Source organism: Dermacentor variabilis, chromosome 9, assembly GCF_050947875.1.
Source record: "Dermacentor variabilis isolate Ectoservices chromosome 9, ASM5094787v1, whole genome shotgun sequence".
Taxonomy (NCBI): Eukaryota; Metazoa; Arthropoda; class Arachnida; order Ixodida; family Ixodidae; genus Dermacentor; species Dermacentor variabilis.
In genome coordinates, this window is record NC_134576.1 from 101,661,059 (window position 1) to 101,688,921 (window position 27,863).

General features: G+C 49.6%; 1 protein-coding gene across 1 annotated transcript in view; it reads right to left on the reverse strand.

Annotated features, from left to right (window-relative positions):
- Positions 1 to 27,441, reverse strand: part of LOC142557184 (uncharacterized) — a 109,571-nt gene extending 82,130 nt beyond the window's left edge. The window contains exon 1 of the mRNA XM_075668856.1: positions 27,043 to 27,441. Within this exon, the coding sequence (XP_075524971.1) occupies positions 27,043 to 27,121 (79 nt within the window). The 5' untranslated portion in view covers positions 27,122 to 27,441. The remainder of the gene's footprint in view (positions 1 to 27,042) is intronic.
- Between the last annotated feature and the right edge of the window lie 422 nt (positions 27,442 to 27,863).

Consider the following 27,863-nt stretch of genomic DNA (forward strand, 5'->3'; position numbering starts at 1 on the left):
GACTTATGCCTTCGCGCGTCTAGAAAAAAATGTATTTGCCTAGAAATGTGCAAAGGTAAAGCGTAATAAATACCGCCCAGAGAACGTCTGAAGCCGCAGGCATAAAGATTATAGACAAATTCTACCGGGTCTTTCTGCGAAGACTTTCAGGAAGATTTAGAAATCTGTGGCCAGTTTGCGCAATCCTAGTCCTTGAGTTAGCCTACTCGAAGAGGCGCGGGCATTACTTGCACAAGAAATCGAAGTGCCTGATCTACTAATTAACAAATTTGCAATAATTATGTTTTAACTAATTGTCTTGCATCCCATATTGCAATTTACAAATTCTAGATCATGAGACCGCAAGGCATATCCACTTGAAAAGTAATTCTGCGGATGACATATCTTCGAGGCATGCACCATCAAACTTGCTGTAACAATGCACTGTCATTTCATTTACTTTTTTTTAACAAAACGCCGCTTTATGCACTGAAGCGCAATAGTAACTGGAGCACCAATGCATTTATTCGCAAAGTTCGGGAATTGATATTTCGAAACAGGTGGGCCATCCTGAGAATTCGTTCCAACTGGATCTACCTTGCGAGCTCCCTGGCTATACAATTTACAAATTGTAATATGTGCTATAAAGTAATTAGATAAAAAACTTCATTAGCGAGTTTTTGTTAATAAGACAATTATGCATTTCGATTTCTCGCCCATACGAAGTCCGCACGTTCGGGCAATCCAGCTCAAAGATTATAATTGCTCTATCGGCCACAAATGATTCTCTTTTTTTAATCACTGAATGCCTTCGCAGAGACACCCAGTATATGTAGTCGAAGCTCATTGTTTGAGGCAATACAATAGTACTTTCCACCAGCCGAGACCAAGGGAAAACCTAGTCTCCTGACTGGGTCTTCGTCTCCTGCGTATAGGGCGTGACAGCAGCATTGACTTACAATAAACGTACACTGGTGTGCCCAATACTCATATATATACAACAATGCTACATACAATGCTACATGCAATGCTACATGCAGCAGAGCTCTAGCTAGCTCTTCCCAGCCAGCTCTAGCTAGCTAGCTGGGTAGAGCCCCCGAATACATTCAGCTCTGCGCCCAGCCTGAACGTTCGTCTATACCGAAACATTCCGATGACAACTGAAGGCTCGCAGCACCCGAACTTCTTTCTGGCAATCTTTGCGAGAAACTTTGCTTATAGGCACGAGAAAGCACTGTTCCCGTTCGTCGGGCACCGCCACGTCTATATAAGGATGACAGCCTGTCCCGTTACGCAATCCCCTCACCGCGCCGGCGTCGCCGACGGCCACCCCTTGGGGCGAGGCCGAGGAACAAGTTTCTCCGACGCCACCGCCTCTTTCTTTCTTTCTTTCTTTCTTCCAAGAGGTCGTCCATTCAGTTCCGCGAGAGGCCGTCATTACGCGGCCGACGCCGCCAACGCCGCTTGCAAAGCGCTTGCTTGCATGCGCAGCGTACGTATACGTACGTGCCCGGGCGGCGGCCGAGAACGCTGGCGTGACCGAAGCTATACACGTAAACGCCGGCGCCGCTCTCTCACGGGATCTCCCGCAGCGACGGCCAAGCCGCCCCCCGAGTTATGCGGTGTGTGTACACAATTAACTATGCACGCGGAAATCGGGAGCTGCGATCGCGCTGTTCCTTTCACGCGACGAGAGCGCGGGGTCGCGGAAGGATTTCGCCTGGACGGGCACGGCACGGTTTTCTTCGCGCTTCGGCCAAGGTTAAGGTTGGCAATGTCGCCCCTTTCTCGCTTATGACAAAACGAAACAGAAAAAGAAAGGGAATAAAACAAGAACGCATAAAAGAGATGTGGAAGACACGAGCGCCGACTGGCAAACTAAGAAGGCTTATTTGGGAAAACAAACTAGACGCGGTCACGGGACAGGTCGCGGGAAGTTCAGAGTCCTGAAGTGACCGACAGTGAGCGAAGGAGGAAAGACTAAGCATGGAGCCAACGTATCGGACACGAGAGTCTGAAGCCAAAGTTTCAATAAGAGAGAGCGAGAGAGATACAATAATGAGAGCTAAAAGTGCTTGCCTGGCCATACGCTTTGCATTTTACTCTAGCTGACGAAGGTTACGCATGAAACGACCAACGCATTCACAGTACGCAAGCAGCGCTGCTTCAGGGTCAAAGAATGTGGTCAAAGAACACCATACATGCATACATACATACATACATACATACATACATACATACATACATACATACATACATACATACATACATACATACATACATACATACATACATACATACATACATACATACATACATACATACATACATACATACATACATACATACATACATACATATTTACTCGATTCTAAGTCCCCCCTTTTTTCACTATCGCAATGCCCAAAGTGAGGGGGTGCTTAGATTCGAAAAATCTAGAATGACCCCTCCCCCTCCTTCTTTCGCTGCGACATCACGACGAGACGGGTGCGAGAAATGAAATTTTATTTTGCAAACATCCAAAACAAAAATCGGTGCAGACAGTGAACCCACCGCTTCTGTCGGATGCTTAGTTACTATCACTGCCACTCGAGTTCGTCGCACCGCTTGAACCGCCGCTCTCGGTGTCCCACAGCAGGCCGTCTTCCGTTCCGTCGAAGTGGTTTGTGATCGAGCACTTCTTAAATGATTTGACCACAACGTCCACTTGGACCCGCTTCCAAGCATCCGAAATCCACTTTGCGATGGTTGATGGGGACGCTTTCTGCAGCTTTCGCCGTACAGCCGTACAGTCCGGTTGTACGGCGTACTCGCGGCGCGGACGCCGTGCCACCTCGGCACTCGGTCTATCCGACGGCTCCGGCTCGATGACAGAGTGAGCAAGCGCGATTGGCAGCCTCGGCTACGCGCTCCTCCTAACAAATAGGGGGGTGCTTAGATTCGCACGCAAACTTTTTTCCGAATATTTTCGCGGAAATAGAGGGGGGTGCTTAGAATCGCGAAAATACGGCACATACATACATACATACATACATACATACATACATACATACATACATACATACATACATACATACATACATACATACATACATACATACATACATACATACATACATACATACATACTCAAAACGTACGCACGTGTGCGTATGTACGTACGTAAGTGCGTACGTAAATGTAATACATACCTGGAAAATACATCCCGCGATATTACATAACAGAAAACACCTACGTTCGCAAGTTTGCAAAAAAAAAAAAGTTGCGAATTGTCAACTTGTAAATTATACTTTTTGCTGATATAAATTTCATGCGTACCTACACACTTTGCTTACATATATGACGCTCGGGCTTTCAGCTAGCAGCTGTATCATCCGCTTTTTATTGCTTAATTGCGTGCGCGCTGTTTGTTTCGTACGCGTTGTATACGACCTCTCCCGACTCCCTTTGTTGTTTATAGGTCGCTTCTCGTGCGACGATAAACGCGCGCACAGTGCACCATGCACGGCTCTGAGATCCAAGATCTTGTGCTGGAGGGAAGCGGACTTGAGTCACTCCTGAAATCAGGAGAGCCGTCTCTTTCAGTTCATTGAGCGGCTCATGCAACAACCGTGTCGTCCTTTTTTTTTTCTGCCTATTGAAATATTTCACTCCGTCTGATGTGGTGTTCAAGCGAGCCGCGATGCTGTATGGGAGGCATGGGGCTTATGTGCCCCTGACACTCAGGATCCCGAAGGAACACCCCACCAGGCTAGTTTGCAGAATTATCAGCTAGAAAAGCAAGCCATATGTCAGTGACGGGCGAGCGGAGCATCATGTAACTGTGTAACAGCAAACCTGTGACGTGGCCTTCGCGAGCAAGATGTCGCCACTGTAGCATATACCGCCAGCAGTTGTATAACCGTAATCGAAACTATAAACTTATAGACCACTTAGTTTACAACAAACATTACCATAAAGACCTATAAGGCTAGTGTCTATGGCAGCTCCAATAGCGTAGGTTCACAGGCAGCGCGGAAACCGATGGTTTAATACATCGGTATGCCTGAACCTAGTCCGTTTCAACAACTTCGTGACTTTGTAAATCGATAACATCGAACAATATATAGCGTTATAGATGCGACAATTCGTAACGATTATTCATGTGCACATTGGCTTACTCCCTCCGTGTGTTTGTAAATACATGAATGCTTCAAAATTTACAGCACTAAAGAGCAATAAAAAATACGCCACAAGAACGTCTGAAGCCACAAGTACGAAGAAGTTAGAAATCCGTGTAACACCCAACATTCCGATGGTAGCTGAACGTCGCAGCTCTAAAGTTCCCTCTTGCAATTTTAGTAGGAAACTCCACGTCACAGACAATAGACCTTCCTCACTGACAGATCTCTGGGGGAAGCCGCAGTGGCCTCTCTGGGCTGTTGTAAGTCCACGTGAGAACCCGTTCAAGGGCACTACAGTGATAGCCGCAGCAAGCACACTTTGTACCCACGCGCAGAAGTCCAGAGAAAACGTGTTCTGACTACCCGATGAACGGACTATATTACACAGTGTAGGCTTTGTTCTAAGCCCGTATAGACCAAATACATTCCCAGTGCACTCCCACTGGCTGGCCACTCGACCGATAGCGAAAGCTCCGATAACGGCTGCGTGCGAACGACAGAACGGGGAAGAAACTGATTGAAAATCTTAAAGCAGTTATCGCTGCAAAATGCTCGATATGAACGAACATTGTTCCAGACACAGAAACAGTAAGAACACAAATAAGTTTATTTTTATTTTTCTTCAAAATGTAGCGCGATGCATAGTTCACCGAGGAAATTAGAAGCTTCTTCCTTCTTCAAGAGATTCGAGATAGCGGACGCAAACGGACTATACTCCTACAAACACGTTCTCCCGAAGGCTCCCTTCCTGCAGAGCGAAACGCGTGGGAAGACGGGGTTGCATATAACGCCCGTGGAAGGCGGTGAGATGATAGGGCGAGACGCGCCCGCGGTCTGAAGCAACAAAGTATACGTACGCGTTTAGCGAGATCCTGCTGTGCCTGTGCTTGTGGAACAGGGTGTGTATCAGTTGCCCTCTGAGAGAGCATATATACCGCCCTCTTCTGGTCTTTCCTTCTTTCGACCGGCGGCAAACTCTACTAGACGAGAAACGTCTCCGACCTTCAACCCGACGCACCTCGGCAAACAGACGACAACATCCAGGCAAGTTCAAGGAAGCTGCGGTCGCTTCCTTGAACTACGTCACTCGCCGCACAGCTTAGTACATAGCTGTAGGACTCGTGGCACGACCGCGTTTTGCAAGTGTCCCCCCCACTACAGAAAATCATAAAACTCTGTGTCGCAAACAGCGCGTGCTCCTTTTCCTCGAGCGTGCATTTGCAGCGGAGATAGGTGTATGTCCCGGCTATATACGACAGCTGTGACCCCGTACAACGTGTTATCTTCGCCGCGAAAGCAAAGGTACATATAAAACCTGATGTCGCAAAGGCGTGCGACCTGTGCCTTCCTTCGCTGGCGTTCCCCAGAACAGCCTTCGGCCTCAGCGAAGACCGCTTCGGCGCCATGTTACCTATCTCACCCTCTGTACACGCAAGGAACAAGAAAACTCGATGTCAACGAGGCGTATGCACTCGCTTTCCCCGTGTACCAAGAGTCCATAAAGGGCGGCAGGACCTCTTGAACTACAAAGCTAGTTGCGCGTTATACAGGTCATCTCTACGAAAGCAAGAAAAAAAGAAAGATGTTGCTACCGCAACCGCGCACGTTTTCCTTCTGTGCTGCTCGTGTCGTTTTAGAACAACCCAGAGAAAGACCGGTCGCGTCCCCTTGAGACAGACGGCTTGACTGACCCCTTAGGAGACACCTCCCCGTCAGCCAGTGACATCGCTACGGGGGACACCAAGTGGCAGTTTGGAGGAGTGGCCGCTGTCCTCGAGTAGGGCCAAGGAATAATGTCTTGCGTCTGCAGACTGATGCGCACTCTACATCGGAGAGGAGCGACTCCAAACTACTCGCCCTATGTCGCGCCCTCGATTCGTCCACGAAATGTCCAAGGTCTGTGAACAGCACGAATGGATAGACACGTTGCCGCGAGACAAAAAGGAAAAGAAACTAAAAATAACAATGCAGGTCTTCTGCAGGCCATTTCAAAGCAGACCTCGCAAGCGTAATGTGGCAAGTTGGACGAGAACAGTTATTATTTAGGCAAGGTGGAGTAGATGGGCTGGGGTCCGCGAGTTTCTGTAATCAACCACGTTTTCTTTTTTTTTTTTTTTTTTGCGTTCGAAGACAGGTTTGTTCCGAACAGGTGACGGTAGGTGAGCGAACTCAAATGAAACGGTTGATCGTCGCAGTTGACTCACAAATTGCTTCTTTCCGGGCGGAGTTGGTCAAACCTAACTTGCCTTGTATTAGCTTAGTAAAGATGACAGCCGACAGAAAATAGAAGGGGACAGGAGCTGAAAGCATTGATGCGACAGAATTTATGAAGAGGTTAGTCACCCATCAACAAACTTTCACGAACTACTTTTCTAATGCAGCGGGCCACTTTATAGTTGTATCAAGGACTGCTAAGACCAACACCAGTCTCCATAGAAACGAAGACGCATAAAAGTAGAAAAAAAAAACGTGTTCTTAATCAATACTACCAATACTATCTTGTGCCTTTCTCTTCTCAAGGAAAATTGAGAACCACAGGAACATGGAGGAGAAGTTATCAATATTGGCTCAGCAACGTAGGTCGATCTCTATAGCACCGTGCTTTATAGTCAACGTTGCGACAAAATTGGTTTCTCTTAATCGAGGCAACAACCTCAAAACAGACTGCAGCGTACTCGTCAAAAAGTTGGCTCCAGAGATCGTCATCCCTTTATCAACCGCTGTTAGTCATCGCGCTTTCAAGGTGTCACTATAGTACTTGCCCCGTCGTTTTCCACGCATGTTGGCCTTTATTGCGCTAATATATATCGAATGAACTCTACATGAAGCGACTGTACTGTCCACATAAGTGGAAACGACAATTATGGTCAAATGCAAGCAAGAATACCTTATTACCTAATTACCTGAATACCTGATTACCTTCCCACGTTCCCCGGTACGTATGAAACTGGCAAGCATTATACTCATGCTTTGTGACAAGTTTAGCGACAACCTACGACTTTGGCACGACTCTGCCTTCGACTCTGCCTGTACGACTCTGGCAGGTTTAGCGACGCCGTGTCTTCGAGAACAAATTCTGTTTGAGCCCACTGCTTAGTCCAGACGTTCAAGACGGCGAGGTTGCTGTTCCCTTTTTTTTTTCTTTTGCTGCTATAGTCTTCACGGTATCGTTCGGTGACGAGTTCCCGAGAGGATCTTCACCAGGATAAACTCGGAGCACTTTTCTTCACCTTGCTGATGCCGTGTCTTCCAGCCTTGCTTCCAGCCGTGTTTATAAAGCAGCAACATAATGAGTACAAGATGCATACTGGTCCGGGCAGACATGCGTTTAGCGTCTCTGCGGGTGATTAGACGGCAACTAGTGCGCGCAAACGCACAGCCCACGCGGCATTTTTCTTTTTCTTCCCTACCCAGTTCGTGCTTCTCGAGATAACGGAGCCGCGGCGGGAGAAGCCATATGCGGCGCGGTAGTGGGTTCCAAACGAAACAAAAAGAAACGGGTTGAGAGTCAGAGCATCGTAAAAGAGGAAATACCGGTGATGATCGACTGTGGGAATGCCAGATCGTGAGCGTACGCGCGTCCTCCCTGCATGCGCGAAGAGCGGCCGCCGAGCGCACCACCCCACGCTGGCGCCACCACGCGGCGGCTGTTGACCCCAAGCGTAATGGAGTGCACTGCGCAGACGTCATCTGACACTGCATCTCAGCGCCGTCTATACGTGCGGTCGTGGCGTATACCTTTCTTTTTTTTTATCATTACCGCTTTACGTCAGATCCATTTGGTCGACCCATTTTCACGCTCTAAAGGGAACCCTGGACACCGCACGCAGTGGTGGGGAGAACCCCTACGAGTCGGCATTTCAGAGGACGCAGGACGATTGTACCTCGACCTAGATAGCTGAGCAAACGAAACAGAAAAAATATATATATATACAAAAAAAGAACATATGGGCAGCGCGAACCAAGTGAATGTGGCGCGGCGTGAGCGTCTATAGCGAAGCTCGTGGTCTTTTCAATCAACAGAATGTGCCGGGCAAAGCTAGACCCCCGACTTTGCATGTTTATACTTTGCACGTAGAATATCGTACAGTGTGACCAAAGACCAGCGCGCCGCGCGCGCACGTTCGCGGTCAGAGAATCATTAGCGAAATGAAGTGGGCTACGGATTGTCCGGGACTATATTAGCGCTCGAAACTAGCCTCAAGTTAAGTGACTGCTCTACTTAGGATCAAGGTTTGGTGTTACGAGACAAATAGGCTGGCTTAAATTAGAAAAAGAAAACATTCCAGAATCTCGTGGTTGGATAACAGTCACTGAAGAGAAAGGATACGGGTATATCTTCCTAGTTCAAATTTGCGGCCAAGTTACACGCCTTCTGTACCCACGAAAAACAACTAAGCTGTTATGGGAGACGCTATAAGCAGCTCCAGTATACCTAAACCCTTTATATCGATGAAAAAAAAAAAGAATCAGAAAGAAAGGCGTGGCGGGATGACATTTACCAAAGAAAACGTACAGGGGAGATCTTCGGAGACTACTCATTTTGAATATGCAGTCGAGATACCATCTGTCGCACTTGCGAACAAAGCTAAGCGTTTACGGGGCACAATATCAGCAGCTTCGGCGGCTAACGCCTTAATCTCGAAGGGAAAACATTCCCGAAGCTCGTGGTCAGATAATGGTTACCTGGACGGGTAGGTATTCACCGAATCTACACTGCGTTCGAGGCTACAGTCAAGTTACACGCCTGCTCCACTTTGGAACAACAAAAAACAGCTTATGGGACACGTTCGAAGCAGCGCCTGCGCCTAAGCGGCATTTATCTTAAGAAAAAGAACAATGATAACAAAATAAGCGTTTTTGAGTTCGAGACCATGCGGTTACGTGCGTGCTTAGCTTGAGCGCAACGACCGGCCAAGTGCTCCCAACGGTTGTCGTCCTCATCTCCACCAGACCGTCATAACTCTCTCATCACACACTCTTTCGTCTACGAGAGGTAGACGGAGCGAGAGAGATAGAGAGAGAGAGAGAAACAAAGAAGTTAGCAACAGCCTGAAGTCAGCGTTACATGTTCCCTCGGCCGTAATGGTTAAGAGGAGTGGCGCAACGGAGCAACGTTCCGTGGCAGTTTCCTTCAAGAAACAAAGAACAGAAAAAAAAACGAAGCGAACAACCCTACGTGCACTGGGCACACGCGAACACGACCGGCACAATGCAGGTCGCCAGACGACCCGGCATGCTCGCCTGTGCGGAGTCTCCGGGCCCACCGATACTGCACAACACGCCCCGGCCACACACGCGCTCTCCCCCTGGACGCGTCCTTAGCTTGATAGCGAGCCTTCCCATATGGTTACTGCAGACGTCGAACTTCCGCTTTAGAACGTTTCTTCTTGCTTGAATTCACCTCCCCTTCTTCTTCATGGTCCCTATGCACCACTCGAATCAGCCGTTCGTATCTTCTCTGCCAGTTTCTGCTTGCTCTCTTCAGCTTCCTTTTCTTCTTTTATGTTTTTTGATGTTGATTCTTCGAGCGCCCAAGGCGGCCACTGAGTTGATGTACTCCGCACGCATTCTTTCCAGCCATCCGGGAGAGCCCGGTTGGGCTCTCTCCGGCGCGATGCTCCGGAGAGAATAGTCCTACGCGCTCGTCCCCTACCCCCCCCCCCCCCGCCGCCTCCCCCTGTGAAGATGGCGCAAAAAGAAAATCACAAATGAGAGAAGAAGCTGCCATGGGTGCTGCGATGTGTGTGCGGCGGCCTTGGCAAGCCCTCGACGGCCGCCAGCATCTCGGCATCTCTCGGCAGGACAGAAATGAGATGCTCGAAGCGTCGGCTAAACGGTCGTACGTGCCCAAGGACCGGGCCTGCATGGGCGAGGACGCTGTTTGTCGTTGTTATCAGAGGCAGAAGCGACACTGCACGTATATCAGCGAAGGAGGACCAGTCAGGCCTACAGTCGCGACATCGCCATGTGAAAGCAGTTCCAGAGATTAACGTTGCGCAAACACGGAAGACGAATGGAGGCATGAAGTCTGCGCCCCAGTGCAACTGAGATATATGTATAACAGTAATGGTTGCCGAAAAACACAGAATGCATATACGACTATCGATGGCTGAATTGTGGCTGCAGATTCACGTGCAGGAGTTGACAGAAGTCTTTGAAAGTCCAGGTGGTATGCAGAAAAAATAACGCAATAAAACGTTCGTCGAGAAAATGTTATTGAAATCAGACCTGTGGAACTAGATATTGCTGCGTGTGGCTTAGCTCTTGATGTGCTCTGTGCGACTGGTGCGCATACCTAGTGCAATCGATTAAGACCAGGGAGCATGGTAATTCGACTTTCTTTTTCAGACTAACTATGTATTGAAGTGACTTACACCAATAGCGGGGGACATGATTTCTGCGCATAAGTCACACTGTTCGCACACAATACATAAAGAAAGAAATATGATAGAACAGTGTGAGTGATTCTAACATCACAACTTTTGTGATGTCAACTTCTGACAGGGATCGAAGAATGAGAGTGCAAGAACGACGATATATAGTGTCATCTGCTGTTTCAATTAAGTTGGCTGACAATAACTGATTACCTACGTATCGACTGATAGGTTACGTATCGACCTAGAATGAGACCTTATTAAAGATTGGCGGAGCACTTTTATGAATTCGAGTTGCAATACTTTCCCTCTGCAGAGAAGAGGAGAACGTGCTCAAAGAGATTCAGCATCCTCTTGCAGCAATTATTTGATGGCGTACACCAGAACCCGTACTTATGCATGGAGAGGCCAAGCAGCGAATTTTGATACTGATTCAGTCTTTTTAACATGCCGGCGCCCAACGGCAGGGAACACGGACCTTGCATGGTTATTACAACATTGTCGTAACAACGTTGTTATTGTTGACTCCGGTGAGGATCTCATGAGTCCGACTGTTTGAGCAAACACAGAGCCTGTATTAGCCAAATATTTTGCAGCAGTAAAATAATAGGTATACTTGAGATTTTGTGACGTGCAGGCTTTGTGGCGCATGTTGCCATTATTACCGCGTTCATCAGCCTCATATTTTTTTGGGCGGAAACAAGGTAGCCGTAGCATAATAAGAATTGCTGTCCCGCCCAGGCTTCGATGCGTGGTTCCGTGACATGCGAATCGTCCTGCCCGGTCATCATCGTCCTTCCTTTGTCGTCCGGCGAGCTGTCGCCAACGATATATCCCAAGTAGACACGCTTGACCTGCCAATTCGTGGTTCAAGTGACCCCAACCCTCTCAACCGACACAAGATGGTGACCCGGTCTGCACCACACGTTCCGGGATGCGCGCGAAATAATTTTTATCTTTCGACTTCCGACAAGGAGCAGGAAGACGAGATGAACGCATCGGCGACTTTATAAAGACGTTTAGGACCAAAAAAAAAAAAAATGACCCGGCTGTTTCAAACCTGCCCCCTCACCACAGGCGCTCGAAACGCTATAGGGCCTCGGCCCGCGCCGAGCGGAGAGTGAATCGTGAATTCGCCTCCGGTTGTATCGATATTTAATGGGCATCCAGGTGCCACTCGCACCCATTGCCTGGCGCGCTTGAGACGTTTCGCAAACACGCCTACGGGTGCAACGAGAAGGCAACGTCTTCTTCTTCGGCACGGCAGCCGAGGCAGGCAGCGAGCAGCGGCAGCCAAGCGAGACATTTTTTCCTCGCAGGGCAAGCAGACAAGCAAGCAGGCAGGCCTGACCGGGAAACAAAAGCGCCGGAACGGGTTTCTTCTGGTCGCGAAGAAGTGCAGGACGCGCGTCTTCCTCGCTTATTCTGCGGACCCGTGCGCGCCGTACAACAGAACATCTAAGGGCAGCGCCTCATGCTTCCTTTATCCTCACAAAGATGGCGAATATGCCACCGACTTGCCGCCTCGCTATGATACCCTATAGTCCTTCTGTTCTACGCGGGGTCACTTCTTTCTCGTCGTCTGCGCGTCTGTTCTCTCCGCGGCCATCTTGCTTTTTTTTCACACTTCGTTGTCCTCGGCGGAGCAGAAAGAAAAGAAAAAAGACCGTGCCCTGCCGGCTGGCCCTGCAGCAGCCTTAGCTGTCATCGCGCGCCTCCCATGCGTGAAAACTTGTGTGCTCGCCCGCTACGGTATAGAGATTTGCCCGAAGAAAGAAAAAGGCCAAACTCAGCGGGAGCGAACTGGGTCTTGTCCCTTCGCTCCTGCTTAGAATAGCCGCCCAAGCAACCTCCGCCTCCTGTCGCGGCGCAGAGAAATATAGCGCGATGCGCGGACTGTACTACTTCTGCCGCCCACTCTGACGTTTGAAGAAACGCTCGCTTCTCTTCCCGGTACAGGCATTTCTCTCATAAATCATGCAGATTGCGTTGGCGACATACGCGGGTCTGCTAGGGACCTGGTGATCCCTTTCGTCTTACCGAGGCGAGCACAAGCTTTTAGTCTCGAGTCGGCAACGAAGAGAGCGGAAACAGCGTTTCAGGGTCCGGCTTCTTGTATGCATAAGCTATGCGTAGGTCCTGAGTCGGTTGCACATAGCCTTCTCTTAAAAGAAAGAACTGCGCCTCGGCGTTCCGCTTTTGTCCCGCATGCAGGAGCTAGTTATGCTAACGCATAACATAACGCGTACCTTCAACTTTTTTTCCCGAGTTTACAGAGAGTGCAAGCGTGCGTTGCAGCTGTTGCGCATTATACGTGTATACATACGGTCGCCGCTGTGCGCGCAGCTGCAGTTGTAACACGTAAGCCGGTCCTCGCTAGTCTGCCCTTCCGTGGTGCGCACTTTTATAGCTTCCGCTGGGTTATGTAGCCGGCCGCCAGGGTATAAAGCTCCCGGAGCCTGCAACCACCTGTTCTTCTTTGTTGTTGTTTCTGTTGCTTTTGGTCGTGTTGCGACGAAGTGAAACCGTTTCGCTCGGCGGTTTCAAACAATAGAGTCGTCTTCGATGCGAAGGTCGAGCACGCCAAAGGGATACCGCGCGTCGCTGCCGTGTATCGGGGCAGCCACGCCGAAAGGAAATGAAATATCGTGGTTCTGCGGAATCCTTGAGGCTCCCTTCCTCTTCCTCCTCCTCCCCTCCACACACACACACCTGTGGGATTGAAATCGCGGTAGCACACTTGATCCAAAGTACACAGGAAAGGGTCGAAAATGCGGGAACCGTACCGAAGTCATATCTGTTATGAGGCCTATAACTGTTGAGTACTCTCCACTGCGAGGCCTAACAAAAATTTTTTTTTTCTTTACCCTTTTGAGCCTTCGCAAGTAATAAGTCTGTTATAGACCACAGCGTTGCGGTTCTGACTTCTATTATAAAAGGCGTGTTCCCAACGTTTACAGTCGCAGACTCTTTTCTCTCTATAACAAACTTATTTTCATCTTTTACGTGTTGCATGTAATCGCTCAAACAAACAAACAAACGGACTGTTGTTCAACGATAGATGGTGTACAGAGTAAGTCGTTTGTGACTGCGGCCCGGGACTCTGCTCATTCTCGCGTAAGAAGCCCGTAGGTTATCAAAGCTCTAATGTGTGTGAACGGCAGCGCAAATTCAAAGCTACAGAGAACAAGAAAAGAAGACTTTTTAAAGAGACCCCATAAAGAAAAACACTAAATCAATTTACAACGATAAAGTATTATTTCAGAAGTTCAAAACTCTATGTTCCTGAACTTCGCGGCAATAGGTTCTTAATTAGAAAATGAAAAGAATAAAGGTCAAAGCTGCAATGTTCGTTTTTCGTTTTACCCGTAAAAAGAAAGCAACTCGAGCAGACGACGTGAATATCCATGACGTCACAACGATCGGGTTCGGGAAATTAACTGCGTCGTCGCCACCGGTCCTTCGCTCTTCTTTTTTTTTTTGCATTTTTCCTGCCTTACCAAGCCTCCGCTCACGAGTGGATTTTTCAGTATAGGTGGTGTCCAAACTTGGCGACCATGACGTGCTTCCGGATGCCGCAATTGCTTCCGGCACTTGCAGTACGCAAAAGCATCGCCTCCGGTATTGACTTCTGTTACTCCGACGGAGCCATCGCTAGGGTTGCCATTTGGACATTACCTATCTTATAGAACAACAACAACAACAACAACAACAACAGACTTTCAGTTTGTCCGTCGTCTATGTTTGCGACCATTGAGCACGTGCTCAAACTAATTGCGGAGAGCTGTTCACAACTTGTGAATGGTTGTTTTGTTCCACACACAATTTGCAATGTGAAATAAATATCGAAGAGGCAAGACAAATTTGCCGAACCTACATCAGAGAACACACGAATAAAATTAGAAACTAATACGAAAAAAAAAATGAAGTAATGTTTTCAGACGCTATGGTCATCTCTCTCAACTATGTATGTATACACAACTTTTCACTAAATGCTGCTATCGCTATGTAACTTTTCGCCGATTTTCATGTAGTTTTGCGTCACAGCGTGGATCGGGTAAAAAACCGCGTAATAACTATGTCGTACACCATCCGCCCTCCTCCCCACACCCCAACACGGTGGAAAACGAGGCAGCCTCTCCACGTTGCGGAGAGGAGGCCTCCCTGTAATTTATATTTAGACTATGGCATATGAAGATTTTTCTGTCTCCATGCGACTGGCGCTCTATTCAGCACCACGTTGTCGACGGTTGCTTCAAAAGAAAGATCTGACATTTGACTCCTAAGCGCGCTGATCGCGCGCGCATGTTTACGTTCGCCGTATTTTGCATTCTCTCGTTCTTTCTCTTGTGTGTGAGTGTGTCTGTGTGTGCGTGTGCGTGCGTGCGTGTGTGCGTGTGCGCGTTTGTGCGTGTGTTTGTGCGCGCGCGCGCGTTTGTGTGTGTGTGTGTGTGTGTGTGTGTGTGTGTGTGTGTGTGTGTGTGTGTGTGTGTGCGCGTGTGCGTGTGTGCGTGTGTGTGTGTGTGTGTGTGCGTGTGTGTGTGTGCGTGTGTGTGTGTGTGTGTGTGTGTGTGTGTGTGTGTGTGTGTGTGTGTCATTCTGTTTCCTGTCTCGCTGCCACCGTAATCAGGCCTCTATTGATCGGTCCGGAGCCGGACGGCGACTTGTTAAGGCCGGGAGGGTGGCGGGGTGGAGGAGGGGGGGAGGGTGAGGGGGGTGCAGCAACGCGCGTCGTTTCAGAAAGGTAACGGGGACGGCAAGCCAAGCGATCCCAAAATCGAGCTCGTAAAAACCGCGCTCGCAGCGAACGAGATCGCGGCGACGCAGCGGTTCGGGACGAATCGCCACCGGACCTCCCCACGCAGACCAGTCGTCGTCGTGGTGGCCCCGAACAGTACGGCACGGGACAGACAACCACGCCCCCCCTTTCCCTCCCCCTAAACTTTATCCTCTCCTCTCTTAGGTGGGGGAGAAGGCACCCCTCTCCCTATGGACAAGCACGGTCGAGGCGCTGGCCGGAAGACGTGCGCCTGTCAAGGGCGACTCTCGCGCGGTGTCACTGGCCTCTCCGGCAAAGGGGCCACCGCCGGTCCGCTTCGACCGCACGAGCGTTCCACACAGGTTTGGCTGCAGCGCGCGTGCCGCCGGAGGTGTCCTGGCAACGGATCCACATCGACCGCACAACCACAGGACGGCTGGGAAAACATTCACGATCGTGGTATGCGAAGTCGTGACGCGGCCGCCCTGAACAGTCGCAGCCCGCCGGAACGACCCAGACGTTTTCCTTATACGAAGTTCGTGGGGCCAGTAGCGTTAGACTCTAAAACTTAGTAGAGAGGCTCGAGCGTGTTGATTCTTTGACGAATAAAAAAACTGCGCATACAGGGAATCGGAGACAGCAGCGCTGTGGTGTCGTCACTGCTTCTGTCCCCGTTTACGGGTCCGCGCAGTTTTTTTTTTTTTCGTTCATTTTAATCTCATGGTCGAGGGCTCGAGCTCCACGTTGGGCGCCAGTGCGGGGAAGTCGTGTCACCGGAGTGCCGGCAGCCAGGCCCCATTTATATGGCTACACGTTCTTACAATGTGTGCATACATCGCGATGTGCGACACCTAAGCTGGCCATATTGTATAGTGATGCCTTCCGCTCGATTCTATGCCACTCTTGTCATCCACCGTTCACGGCCGTCTGATCCCGCTAGTAACGCAGGTGGAACGTCATCCCCGACAACTGACGAAGCACGAAAAGAAATAGGATCGAAAAAGGCGCCGCTACGAAATCGTAGTGCTGCAAGCGCAGAAAGCCCGCACGATTTAGACAGAGAAGAAACCATTGCGATCACCGAGAAAATCAACGTGTAAACGACAAGCCATCTCGGCTCCCTCACGTGTCCCTCGGCCACTATATCGCGGACCAGCGAGTCGGAACCGCTTTTTTTTTTCATGACTTGACGTAGTGAGCGAAGACATGATAGCAGGCAAGTTGCCACCGGCTCAACTGATAGCTCGCAATATTGCCGCCACGGCTTGCTCAGCACATCTGACACATGCAACTCTACGGACAGCTGGCGAACTTTCAACTAGAAAGTTTTGTTGCCCGTAGAAACATATATAATATTTTGCAACCCACAAACAGCGCTAACCCCTTCGTCAGCGGCACCGACAGCCGTTGAAAATGCGCCTTTTGCTAAACAAGAGTGAATGCAGTAACAGCTAGCAATAGCTAGCTGTTACTGCATTCGCTCTTGTTTAGCAAAAGGCGCATTAACATTGTCATGACAAGGTCCCTACGTTCGTTCATGCCTTCTTCCGCTATGCATAGTGGATGATATATACGCGAACGAACGAAGGACAACAGGGGTGCTATAACGTAAAATTATTCTAGACTGTTTTTATTCCAATCTCTGACGTCAAAGTTAGAAACCGCCGATGCAAGCATCGGGCGGTGACCCGCAGCGTTGTTTGAACAGCCCAATCAAACACTCTCCTCGCTGATAGGAGGTCACATTTGTTTGCTTTCAAAGCAATAACACTGCCTACCTTGACTGACTTTTTTTATCTGATTGGCTGACAAGATGCAAGAAGTACGCAGAAGGGGAGAGGCTTTCTGTGGGGAAGAGATAGGGCAGCAGAACTAGATAGAACCGGATTAGGAGGATGGTGCCGTCATCTGCGGCTGGTCCGCTTTCCCTTGCATAACTCACGTTAGCTGCGATTGGTCCGCTTCCCCTTGCCTGGCTTACGCTCGCTGGTCGAAAATCGCGGCGGCGTGAAACGGAACGTTAAAAGTGCCCCTAAAACGGGTCTTCGGCGAAGGTGAGTTGGCAGAGCGCTGTCGTATACACGCCGCAGTGGTTCGACAGTCTTATACTACTACGCGAAAATTTTTATTTCACGCAAATAAATCAATCGTCCCCGGCAGCTCCGAATGTAGCCATTGTCAGAGTGGTCGGTGGGCAGCCGTCATTTATTCTTTTCGGAACGGGGCAGTCTCCAGGTATTAAAAAAATCGTTTTGTTCTTCAGATTAATGCATATTTATTGCTTACACGTCATTTTCACGCGTGAGCCTTCGCGGTTTTGTTACGTCACGTAACAGACAGGCGAAGTAGGTGCAACCCAGAAAGCTATGGACCAATATCGGTGGGCGAATGGCTGAAAAGACGTAGAATCGGAATTTTTTTTCGGTCTAACCGTGCATAACCAGCGTGCACATGGCCTATCACATGGGGACTTCTCGCGGTTTTCGTGACGTCGCGTGACAGACAGGCGTGGCGGGTGTCACCTGAGAAATGTTTGACAAATCGTGAAGGGCTGATTGCAGAAATAGAATAGGGACAGTTTGGAATAGCTTTACGTTACAGCGCCCCAGCACAGGACATGCGTTAATCCATAGCTTGTGTGCCGTCGTCCTCTACTAGCTCGTCCGTGTCTGTTCTTTCTTGAGCTATAATACAATGTTCAGCCTCAACCAAAACCAACTAGACGCACTATTCACTTCTACAGCCCCTTAAATCATTCCAATAGCCACACTTCCATGCGTAATGGTGATCTCATTGGCTTACCGTGAAGCCGCCCTTTACCTACGCGAACGCTGTGGCGTGAGGCTCTTAAATGAAGCAACGTCACGTTTCTCGCTCGCACATTACATTCAGTTTATTCTATATAGAATGTAATAAGGAACAAAGAAATAAAAGAGATACACGCGACGGTTTCCCGATGTATACGATGCAGGGTCCGACGCACACGGACCGCACGACACGCTATTTCCGAACACGCGTTATATATACGGTGCTCGAAGGAGCGGTAAGCACGCTAGGGGGCAACCACTCGACTATTGGACACCTCCCCTCACTCACATGCCCACCTCCTCTCTCTCTCTCTCTCTCTCTCTCTCTCTCTCTCTCTCCACACACACACTGACGCTCGATACACTCGACGGTATCACGGACACTTATGAGAACACGCACCGCTCTGCTAAAAATACGCGTTCTCTTCATAACGGGGCCTCCTATAGCCACAGCGCTGCCACTTGTCGCATCTGCATGGTGCTGCTGTTGCTTCCACATCCGATTAACGACGGCCACTGACTCCTGTAGTCTGTAACGTCTTTCTTTGGCCGACGTACCCGTCTGCACTGCGCTTCCGTGCGAAGCTGTATACGGTTATGTTGCTGCTAACTCGATATCGGGGCACGGCGAAAATGTGCGTTCACGGATTGAAACCAGCAGGCAATGAAGCCAGAGTAAGCATGGGGGAGATCGGCTGTTCCTTTGTTCAAAATTGAATTGAATTTCGAATATTTGATTGAATTGATATTTTTAACTGAACAATGAGGAAGGTATGCGTGGACGAGACGATAACTTGCCGCTAGCGGGAGCTGAACCAACGTATTCCGCATTACGCATGCGGACCTTTACTAATGAAGCAATCGCGGCGACCGTCGTCCCATTTACTTCGTTAGGTATCTGTTTATGAGTACTAGAAATAGCCATTATTATTATTATTATTATTATTATTATTATTATTATTATTATTATTATTATTATTATCGGTACTCTGGAATGGCCTTTCTAAATCCAACACTGACATTATAGACGGAATGCAGAAAACGTTTCTAAGCATATATCATCACAGCTTTGCTAACACGGACTCTGGACCTTCTTCTGGCACTGTCGGATTATTGTCACTGCCCTCACTTCGCTCCCTACGTAATCGCGCTGAGCTTCTGTTTCTTTTTTTTTTTTTCGAACTCCTTAGCGGTATCCTCACCTACCCCGAACTACTCAGCTGCATCATGTTTTGTATTCCGGGCAAGATCACCAGAGAACATAGACCTTTCCATGTTCCTGCATGTCATCACCAACACTCAACGGTCCAGAGATAACTGGGACTTTAGATCGCTTATTTTTCACGATCTCAAATATTTTTCATAACTCGCTGTCACTGTTCATTTCGAAACTTTGCGTTCTTGTGGCATAAAGTTTAATATATTGTTAAACTGCCCTTCTCCTTCTTTCTCTTTTATATTCACCTCGCGCCTTGTATGTACACTATTTTCTTTAATATTGTTTTTATTCCCCTGCAGTTTTCTTTTTCGTTTTTTTTTTTCAGTTTATGCGTGCGCCAGCACTCAGAACTTTTGGTTGTTCCTGGACACGACAAATGATTGATTGATTGATTGATTGATTGATTGACTCATTGATTGATTCATTGATTGATTAATTGACATCTCTTTTGAAACGGGGCGGGGACAAATAGTCACCTAGACTGCTTGATTTAATCAGATTTTACTACCTCTAACCCTATCGAGCCTTTTGTCTATTTGTTCTCGACTTTCGTACTTAAAAACCTCTGTCAGTATATTGTACCATTAGCTACGCTTCCAACGACTTCGGTTCTGTCAATCTCTTCCCTGTTTCATTCTTTTTCCCTCCAATACTCTGATCGTCCCTTACTTATCTCGACTGCTGACCACTTAATCATTCCGTCTTCTTTTAAGTACAAGCCTCCTGGAAGGTTGTCTGGCAGTAGAGTTACTGAATATGCTACCAAATGTAGCATATGCGGTCACTCCAACTGGGAATATAAGCCAGCGCACTCACGGCCGCGGCGGCGGATGTGAAGCGTCCTTCCATCCGCAAGTGTCAGGCCCGTGCACATAATACGCCCGAAAAAGTCGACGGGAGGACGGCAGCAGCGGAATCTCAACGGTAGAGCGACGCACGCGCAATGCGTGGCAGACGTGTGTTCGACTGCCACCTGCTGCAGGTCGTTTCTTCTTTGCCCATTTTCATTTACCTCTTCCTTATAGTCTTCCGCGTTTCTGTTAAATGGCGCAGTTATGTTTCTCGTGCTGTGCCCTGGCTTCAGCAATGCCTCGTGCATTCACGTGGCTTACTTAAGGAAAAATACGATTCTATAACTTCACCTTAGGCTACTCGCTCAATGATTATATATATATATATATATATATATATATATATATATATATATATATATATATATATATATATATATATATGTGTGTGTGTGTGTGTGTGTGTGTGTGTGTGTGTGTGTGTGTGTGTGTGGATCCTACGCACTTCAGCCATCGATGCCACGCGAAGCAATTCGAAGTTGACGCATGCCGGTCTGCCGTAAAGTAACGCTAGAAATGCAGCATTTCGGCTGTTGCGCAAAAGTAGTCTAACCTGCTGTTAAGAGAGTAAACTGGAAAAAGAAAGAAGCAGTACAATACGCGCAACTAAATAAGGACGTGTGAAACTTAGAAAAGTCACATTTCGGGCTAAAGAAAGGGCGAAATAATAGGTTTCCTTCGCAAGCCATTAGCATTAACACCAGCTTCAGCATCCAGCTTTATATTCACCGTGAGGTGAATATGGAACGCTATGGAATGCTATAAATGTGGAACGTTATGGAATTCTATAAAGCTACTTTCTCAGTATACTTCGCATGCCGCTCGTGCGACCCGCTGCTTAGATGAACGCTTCTTACGACAGTTCCTTCTCGACCAGTCACGCGATAATGGCGCTTCCTAGTGATCAGACTGCTCCCACATAGAAAGGCAGCCGTTCCGCCCCCGACCATTCCAAGCCTTCCTCCAAGTTTTTTACCCATGGAGCTCAAAGCACAAGACTACTTAAGGTAGCGCGCCCACGTGGTCAATCGTGACCACGCCCACACCGCAGACAGAACGATGACACAAAATTTCGACCATCAAGGCTACGGCTATCACGGTGTCTGTAATTGGCATTGCAATGTAGTGATGCTTTGGTCCTTTCTGTTTCTTATGTTTTGCGATGCGAAAATACTGCACTGGAAGTGACTGTCCGAACGAACAGCGGCGATTCAAGGGAGTGCCAAGGGGGTCCCTCCCTATCCGCTGACTCCGAGAAAGCCAAGCTTACCGGTGATCGACCCCATACACGCAATCGGGGTACGCAACCGGGTCGTCGTTGCTAAATACCTACTCGCACAGCTCCCATTGGCCAGAACGAACCGAAAGCGCTGCTTAGGCACGAGGAACGCCGCTGTTTCGCAAGACCCAAGATATATACGTGCTGTGTGTCATTTCGAAAACATGTATTCCGCGTTGGTTACGCATGTGACCGCCTTGAACCGGCCGTGGAAATCGAAATGACGTCGTGAGGTCGCTGGCGTGAGGTGAATACGAGAGTGGAGTGTTCGTATAGCCCGGAGAGAGACGTGGGAGAGCAACCAAGAAAAATAAACGATAAAGAAAAGAAGGATCGTAGTCTCCGGAACCTGTCGTCGATCGCACCTGCGTATTTCGTTGGCGTTTCGCGGACCAGGTACGCAGCACGCTGGGCATGTAAATCGGTGCGGCGTCCAGCTGTACTTCGAGGATGCTATGCAAGCATGAAGGACCTCTTAAACGTGGAGGCTAGATGGTTGCATAACCGCCGCTGCGGAGAGGGTGCTGACTTTGAGTGCAGAGGGTTGCAGTGCCAGACACGACGGACAGAGGGCGCCAAGCTCCGAGCTGCTTGCGAGTAGTGGAGCAAAGGAAAGCGTTGTCCTTGTCCTCCTCCCCCCTCCCCTTTTTTTTTTCTTTCTGCTTACGCTCACGGGCTCGTCTCTCTTCGACCCCATACCCCTTCCTCCAGTGCAGGATAGCAAACCAGACGTGCGTCTGGTTAACCTCCCGGCCTTTCCTGTCTTCTGTCTCTCTGCGTCTCTCTCTCTCTCTCACGGGATCGTACACGCTGCATGAATATTCCAGTGGAAGGGAAGGCAACTGACGGGCTCTGCAAAAGTGGTGCGCTGTCCGCAAGGTTAATGCTATGTAATTGCAGTGCTCGTCCTTCTTTTGCACTGCAGTGGTGATGGGCGCGAATTCGAAGATTGCCCACTTCGGCACACTGCAGGCACGCCGGTGCACCGACCACAGTGCGGAGCGTAATAGTCCGTAATTTGCGCGAGCGGTGCGAGTGCAACGTGTGCATTCGTGGAAGGCAAGGCTGTTGATTGATCGACTATTTGCTTAGTCGAATGGAACAGAAAAGGAAAATGGCATTTCTGACCTTGGTGTAGACGAATGTGTACATGAAGCCGCAACGCTGCAAAATTATATTACATTGAGCTAAATGTTTGAGACGGTGCCACTTATCAGTGTCATTTGCTTCTCTTCAAACACTGTGTACTGACGAAAAAAACGAATGTGCTTTGTTTGGAGAGTAGAAGACCTTTAGTCCGTGGCTCTACGTCGACTGGGGTTGTTGCGCCGCTTTAGACAACGTACTTTCGACACACTGATGTGCTTTCGAAACTTAGATGATGTGGTGTGCCCTTCACACTTCGCGTCGGCCCCAAAGGAGTGTCCAACATATGCTGCGGCGATAATCCCAGTATAGCTTAGATGCACACGCGTTTACGATCGCGTGTCGGGCCAAATATCCGTTTCCCTATGCTACATCAGCGCGAATTGTTGGGCTGCGATGCTAAACGTCAAGCGTGTGCCTAGGCAAGCAAAATGGCGTAATGTTTATTGGAGCTGCTCGGCGACCTCGACCGTTTTTACTTCACTAGCATCCGCCTGAGCAGAGGAACGGCACAAATAGCGGAGAATATGACAGTCAACTCTCAACTCACTGGTGATCTGATTAGACGGTGCGTTGCCAAACAAGAAATACCGCAGTTCACACAGGTGTCATAAAAACTAAATAAGTCGCAGTCTGACCAGTGGTGGCAATTACAAACGAGGACACAGTGCAATCCGGTAATGTGGTATATATCTGGATAAATTATATTCTAGACAAACGAATGTAAGTTATGTGGCTCAAGAACAATTCGAGAGCTCGTGCACTGGGAATGCAATGGGATGACGACGTAGCGACGGGGAGACAGACTTTAGTGAAAGCCTCCGCGTGCGTTTGTATATGCTGTGCCGCACAGCTCAGCCCCAGAAGAGCAACTGTGTGCAGTCCACCGGGCCGGCGGCGCCGCCAGAGCCGAAGCGCTCGTGGCAGACGCCCAGGCAGGATGATGCCCACCCTATACTAACTTGCCGGACAAAAATAAAGTTTTTCACCATCACCACCACACAGGCAGTCACACTTTTTTCTTTGCTTGCTTCGTAAATGTTATGTACTTATACTATGTGCGAATGTGCTCCGTAAATTATTTGTCTCATAGCCTATAGTGCAGTCGTTGTGCACGCTCGTTTACATGATTAACGACAGACACTCGTCATTAGGGATCCTTATATTTGGCAGAGCCCAAATTAGCAGCTGTCTGCCATGCCTAAAAGCAAAAAAAAAAAAAAGGAGTCCGAGACGAGTTTGGGCGCAGAGGATGCGCCATCTATAAAGGTGCTAGAGATCTTTATAAATGGCGCACCCAAAGTTAGCGCATGTTAGCCACTTCCTTTGCAAAACAACCTAAGACCAGCTTGGGGCCTGAGCACGAACATTGTCGCTTCCACAGTACGGGTACGTTAAGCAACTTTGGAGCGCTATTTATAAAACACTCTGCTACCTCTTGGTGATTGCTTCTACCCTTTCTCAAAGCTCTCCAACATCACCTTTGTCACTCCGCGTTCGAGGCTTGCGCATTCACTAGCGTGCTTTCGTGCTTTCAATTTTAAAATCCCACCCGAAATAGGGATGCCGGTCCTAACCCTGTCACCTCGTCCACGAAGCAAGAGACATCCTCAGCCATGACGACACATATTATGTCTGCCATCCCCTTAAGATAAAAAAAAAAAAATCTGCATTATCCCACTTCCCGTTGTTTCCACTCTTCGGGATACACGCGAATGTTTTGCAACGGATGTTTGGCCGCGTTCGCGACCGCGTAGCGAGCAACCGTGGTCGCTAGCGAGGGTCCGCTCCATCCGGGGAGCCCGCGCAAACTCTAGACACGGCGCACGCCGGCGTCCTATACAATAACAACGCGCGAGTCCCACGACAGCAGGCGTTCCGAGTTGAGGAGACTGGGGAAAAAAAAAGAAAACGCATGCCCTTTCTGTACGAGTTATTGTGCTGTCACACAATGGAAAGGCCGGGGGCCTCGGACATTGCCGCTCGCACGCATAGGTGAGACGGCATTCCTTCAGCCGCCTGCTCTTATCGTCCGTACGGTTGCCGAAGCCGTTGCATAGCGGGGTAGCGCCTCTTTTTCTTTTATCGTTTTTTTATAAGACCGATATCACCAAAAAAAGTGCATGGTACGACGGCAATGAAGAGAGCGGTCGACTTCCGTGCGCTTGAGTTACGGGAGATGCTAATGCTAACGCTGCGCAACTATTTCATGCACCGATTGTCCGTTTACAAGAAATACGGGGTGCACGAACGTAGCTGCGCAGCGGAAATGGTGGTCTTAAAGCTAGAAGCTCTACTTAAGGCAGTGCAGTGATCACTTCAGCAGATGCTGAGGATGGCCACCACCAGTTTTAAGACGTGTCTGCGGACGACGCTATGCCGCACTTTGTTGGACACTGGGTGGAAGGTTGCTGCAGTTATCTGTGCAGTGTGCTGGGTAATGGCTGTCTGTAGCTCATGCAACGTGTGAGGATTGTTGTCGTGCACACACACTCTTTAACAGCGCCCCACAGAGGTTATCCTGCGAACTGTCGCAGCTCATTACAATTGGGGCGGAGTGTATCAACTCAACGTTCTGCGAAACCCTGCGAAATGGTTTTGAACGTGTCCTCATGATTGGAGAGCAAGAATGCAACTTTGGCACTGCTCGCGCTCATCTTGATGATGATGATAATTTCTATCGGAATATCGTGCGTTAACTTGACATTTCGGTGCGCGAAAAGCACCCCATAGTTGTCGCGGAGCGTACACCGAAAACGTTGTTGTTCTCGCTTGACGCCTCAGCGCTGACCTGCACAATCACTGCTGTCTCGAATCGAAGGAGATAAGGCTGCAAAACAATGAAGATTTAAAGATGTGCACATGAACAGGCCCTGTATATTTGGAAGATAGCGGTGACAGGTGAAATAGGTGACCATTGTTAGCTGCATGGCCGAATGCGGAGAGCGACAGCAGGAAGAATTGTATAAAGTGAGCTAGCTGTCGACTATAGAGTGCTATACGAACCGAAGCAGACTACCAACCTAGTTATGGTGTCTTTCAAATCTCACTAACTATACTTTCATGACGCGCATTACCGATTAATCCGCCCCTCGAAGCTGCAGTAGGTTACAGTGCAGCAAACACACAGCTTGTGGACACATCGGGCTGTAGTGGTCCCAGTGAACGCGGTTGAATTTGGGCGGTACGACAGAAATTTTCCTTCACGAGTTGTTCAAGCACTGTTGCGCGCGAAGCACAAAGCAACATTTGAAACATAGCAGCACAAAATATACATACGCAGCATGTCAGGCTGTCTCGCGCGCACAGCCAACACTCAGGTCCCAAAACTTTCTATCGTCACAGGAACACCATTAAAGTTGAATCTTTCAGCCATCACCCATTGCTTTTGGCGCGTCTTCAATCTCGCAAGAATAGCACGCGCGACAGCCGACCTTGGCCTGTCCCGACACGACAGAAACCTTTGCTCCAGAAGGCGACGAACAAAATTTGAACCATCGAGCCCCCGCTTCTGCACGTTTTTGCCCTCTCTTTCCTCTATCTGTCCTGGCGTACAAATAGAAAGAGAAAAGGAAACGTGTAAGCTAAAGGAAAATCTGGAGCATGCAGGCCGCCCGCACCATCAGCACCCATGAGTCAGCTTCGGTCCTCGAATACAGCGTTGCTATATCTTTTGAGTTATATAAGCACGCGCGCAAGACTGGATCACCCAACCGCGCGCGCCTGTCAGCAAAACAATCCCCTACGGGCGTCCCCTCCCTCTCTCCCTCCCAGCTGAACCGAGCGCCTGCATGCAGTGGAAAGGCGGGCGCGAGACAGCATCACAAGCGCAGCAGTGGAGCAGCGGAAGTGTCCCCCTGCATGCAAGCACAGAGATTCGGCATTGACGACCAGGGAGCACGCTGTCGTCACCGCAGGAGCGCGATTGCCTCCAACCACGTCTCAAGGTTCTTTTTTTTTTTTCCTTCCGTCATCGCGTGCCGTACGCTATCCTACGTTTGGCGAGCGTCACCGAAGATGACGCTTCAGAGGCCCGTCTGTGTTCCGCGCGCTCGCGCGCGTCGCAGCGCGTCGTCCCGCCTCTCAGCGCGGATTCGCTGGCTGCGAGAGTTCTAAACATTTGACAACACACGCGTGCTTCAGTTTCAGTTTCTTAGGAAAGAGGCGACACGCGTCTCTCGGTGAGCGCTCACCTCGAACTCGCCGTATGGGTGGTGAAAGTGGGAGGTAGAAAGATATTGAGGAAGGAAGAGTGGGACAGAATATGGGGAAAAAAACGCACGCTAGACGACCAACAGCTCACAAGTGCCGCATGCGAGATCTGAGTCACAGAGAGAGAGGGAGAGAGAGAAAGAGAGTAGGGTGGAGGGCGACTGATGGGCGATTCCAAGAACTCGGGAAGCGAAGCCGAACACGCACCGTTTGCGCAACGACGGCCCCAGAGCGCGGCGCGATTTCTCACCTGGCTTTGACGACAGTCCGTTCAACGACGACGTTGACCACAGGGCGACGACGAGCAGAGCTCCGAAGGCGAGACGCATGCTCGCCTCACATGGTGCACCGGGCCCGCCGCGCTTGTCACGGGGCGTCCCACCACACGAACCACGCGCGCGCGCACACGCTCACGACGACGCGTCACCAAAGCAACAAGGAGCGCAGCGAGCCACGCATGCACGGTGGCGGCGGCGGTCAATGCGCAGCTAGCACGCGCCGCCCGCGAGTATTGGCTTCGGGGAGAGCGCGACGCGTCGCGGCGCTCCGTCCTCCTCCAACGGCTCTCTCCGCCGAGCGCGACCAGACGCGTACGGCGCGCGCCGGGCGCTCGGGACACAAAGCTCTCCCCGCGCGAGCGCTTCCTTTGGCGACGGACGTCGGCTACTATGGCCTAGCTCTCTCTCTCCTTCTTTGTTTCTCTCTCGCTCTCTTTCCCCGTCGTGTGGCGCGCGCTCTCCATTTCCAGGTGGCTTTTAAAGGGACTCGGGAGCCGACGCCATCTGCCGGAGAGGGAGCCAGGCAAGCCATTGGCGCGTCATGTGGTCGCGCTCAGTAGTACCGCGCAGTGTGCGGCGGAGGGGTGGCTCCATGGCCAATAAGTGAAAGGATGCGCGATTTTGTTTTTCGCTTAAGTCATCGTTTGCGATTAGTCAGAGTCTGTAAGATCTTTACAAAATCGCGACAACCGAAACAACGGCCGATCACGGGCTTTTCCGATGCGCGCGTACAGCTGCGTGAATACGGATCCATGATTACTGCGAGCCTGAGCTAGAATACATGGCGCTGCAG